We start from the raw sequence: 2,295 nt of genomic DNA on the forward strand, positions 1-2,295 counted from the left end.
CGCTAAGCACAGGCTGGCGCAAATTAAACAGGGGCGGAACTGGGAGGGGGCGGCACGGCACGACCCCAAAGGAAAGGCGGAGGCAGCCTGCTCGCGGGGGGTAAAAAGGGAGGGGGGCAGGCGGTCGATAACGAGTAGTGAGAGCGCGGGAAAGAGAGGAGACGAGACTGAGGGAGATGTTTGCAACAAGAGAGGAAGGAAGGAGGAGCACGCGAATTCCAGGACACCCTCTCCCGTCTTGCAACTGTATTGCATAGACGTTTCCGAGGGGAAAACTCCTCGTTAGTTCTCTCGATACAACGCATAGCAGGAGGCGAAATACTTGCCTGCCGATGCAGTCGTCCTTTGACCTCTCCTTGTCCCAGAGCGTGACCTCGAGCTCCTGGCTCTGGTCGTCATACATGTGCAGGTCAAACTGCTCCAGCCACGAGGGGCTGAGCGTTCCGTAAGCCACTTTGCTCTTGTATTTCTCTTGGCCGAGCCTGGGAAAAGATGGAAATTACGAAGTGCTCTTTGAATGTGGTCATAGAAATACCTTTCTTTAGTATGTAAAATGACGTTACCTGAATTTGCAAAATGGATCGCTTGTTCCTTCCATGTTCATTGGAAGAAGATTGCGACCCTCCACGAGTACAATGGTCACCACTGAACTCCAGATCTGGCTTTTCAGTCTTCTGTTTACATCCGATAGCTTGCTGTTGCGTTGGAAATACTGAAACACAACACGAAACACTTTCACTGACAGATCACACAGAAAGAGTGCGCCACATCGAAACTATGAAGGCTTAATGCAAAGAGTGCCCTTCCTTAAACGCTACTGGATCAAAACGCATGAAAAAGCGCACAAGGAAGCACTGTAATGAGTCAAGAGGATGTAAAAGCAAACAATGACAGAGTAAACCGCCACCAAAAACCATCACCTAAAAGTGAAAGAAAAAAATCATCATCACTAACATGCAGCGATGACAAAATAAAGCGTCGTTATAACGATGAAAGGTTGTTCCAGAGATGTTGTTCACTATCCAAAATGTTTGCAGGGCATCAAATTTAGACCCCCGCTGTAGTGGTTGTCGTTGTACGCGCCACGCTCGGGGCGTTGCGCGCATGCGGCGATGAGAGGGCAAGATTAAACACGGTCGATAGTATTCGCCTTTTTTTCTTTCTAAAAATCATTGTTCACTTTTGGACTTTCTTTTTACACCTCAATGATTCACATTAATCTCCTAGGATTACTAAAATGATGAGTAATAACACAATTTCTAAGTTCATGAATTTCTTTTATCTCACCTAAGATGTATCTAGACACGAAACTCGACACCATGCTCTTTAGTATTGGTCTAACACTGGACACGACACTTAACTAAATATCCATTCATTGAGTGTATGCCAAAATAACGCAGCTATAAACCAAATCCCACAGACGTCCAAGACGGGGGTGGGGGCAACTTGTTACACCTCTCCCACCCTCAGCCCCTGACCTTGTGGCGGCACTCCAAAGGCGATCTGCAAGGTAAGAAACGCGACAACAAAATGCAAAAGTGGTAGGAAGCCTGACAGCCGGACCCGGGAGGGAGGTGGTGGGGGGAAGGAGGCATAAGGGAAGGGGAGGGAAGGGGAGGGGCATGCGTTTCCGCCCCGGTGGTTTATGGCCCCTCAGAACGCGATGCCGCGCGCCGACAAGCGCCCAGAACAACGGGGGAAAATAATTTGCAGGGTGGAGAACTCGGCCGCGCCACCAGTTTTCATGACAAGCCTTCGTCAAACAGCGACGACGAGACCCCCAGGCCCCGACAAAGTATGGTGTCATCACGTGGCTATTAGGCCCTCGTCCACGGGACCCGTGGGACTCTCGTGTCCGACCTGGTCGAGTGAAACAGTACACCCGACTCGATGCCTCACTACATCTACGAGATTCGGCGCATACACTGGTGACGCATGCCTATTTCTATCAGCCTGCATTCAAAAAGTCGAGGGCGTAAACTATTTCCAATTCTTTAACAAAGGCCACTATGGATCCCCACATTTAGCTCGCAAGGAAGGCCATTACCCGCGTGTGAGACGACACCACCCTTGTAGCACGTATCGTTCTTAGAACGTTAACGGAACCTTCAGAGAACCACAAGAACGTTCTCAGAACGTAGTCTGAATGTTTGGTGCTACAAGGGCATCCGCCAGTGAGGTGGGCAACCATCCGCTTGTTAGGTAGGCCACCATCCGCCTGTGAGGTAGGCCACCTTCCGCCTGTGAGGTAGGCCGCCAACCGCCTGTGAGGTAGGCCACCATCCGCCTGTGAGG

The 2,295-nt window shown here is 50.4% G+C and overlaps 1 protein-coding gene across 1 annotated transcript; it reads right to left on the minus strand.

The window, feature by feature from the left end:
* Positions 1-325: 325 nt before the first annotated feature.
* LOC127752205 (multiple C2 and transmembrane domain-containing protein 1-like) lies at positions 326-712 on the minus strand (the record flags this gene model as incomplete). Its single annotated transcript, XM_052276935.1, is given in 2 exon segments — positions 326-482; positions 564-712. Coding segments are annotated over 2 exon segments (306 nt in total), but the record flags the coding sequence as incomplete, so codon positions are not given.
* Between the last annotated feature and the right edge of the window lie 1,583 nt (positions 713-2,295).

The sequence above is a fragment of the Frankliniella occidentalis genome, unplaced genomic scaffold, assembly GCF_000697945.3.
Source record: "Frankliniella occidentalis isolate FOCC.00 unplaced genomic scaffold, Focc_3.1 Scaffold5092, whole genome shotgun sequence".
Lineage (NCBI taxonomy): Eukaryota > Metazoa > Arthropoda > Insecta > Thysanoptera > Thripidae > Frankliniella > Frankliniella occidentalis.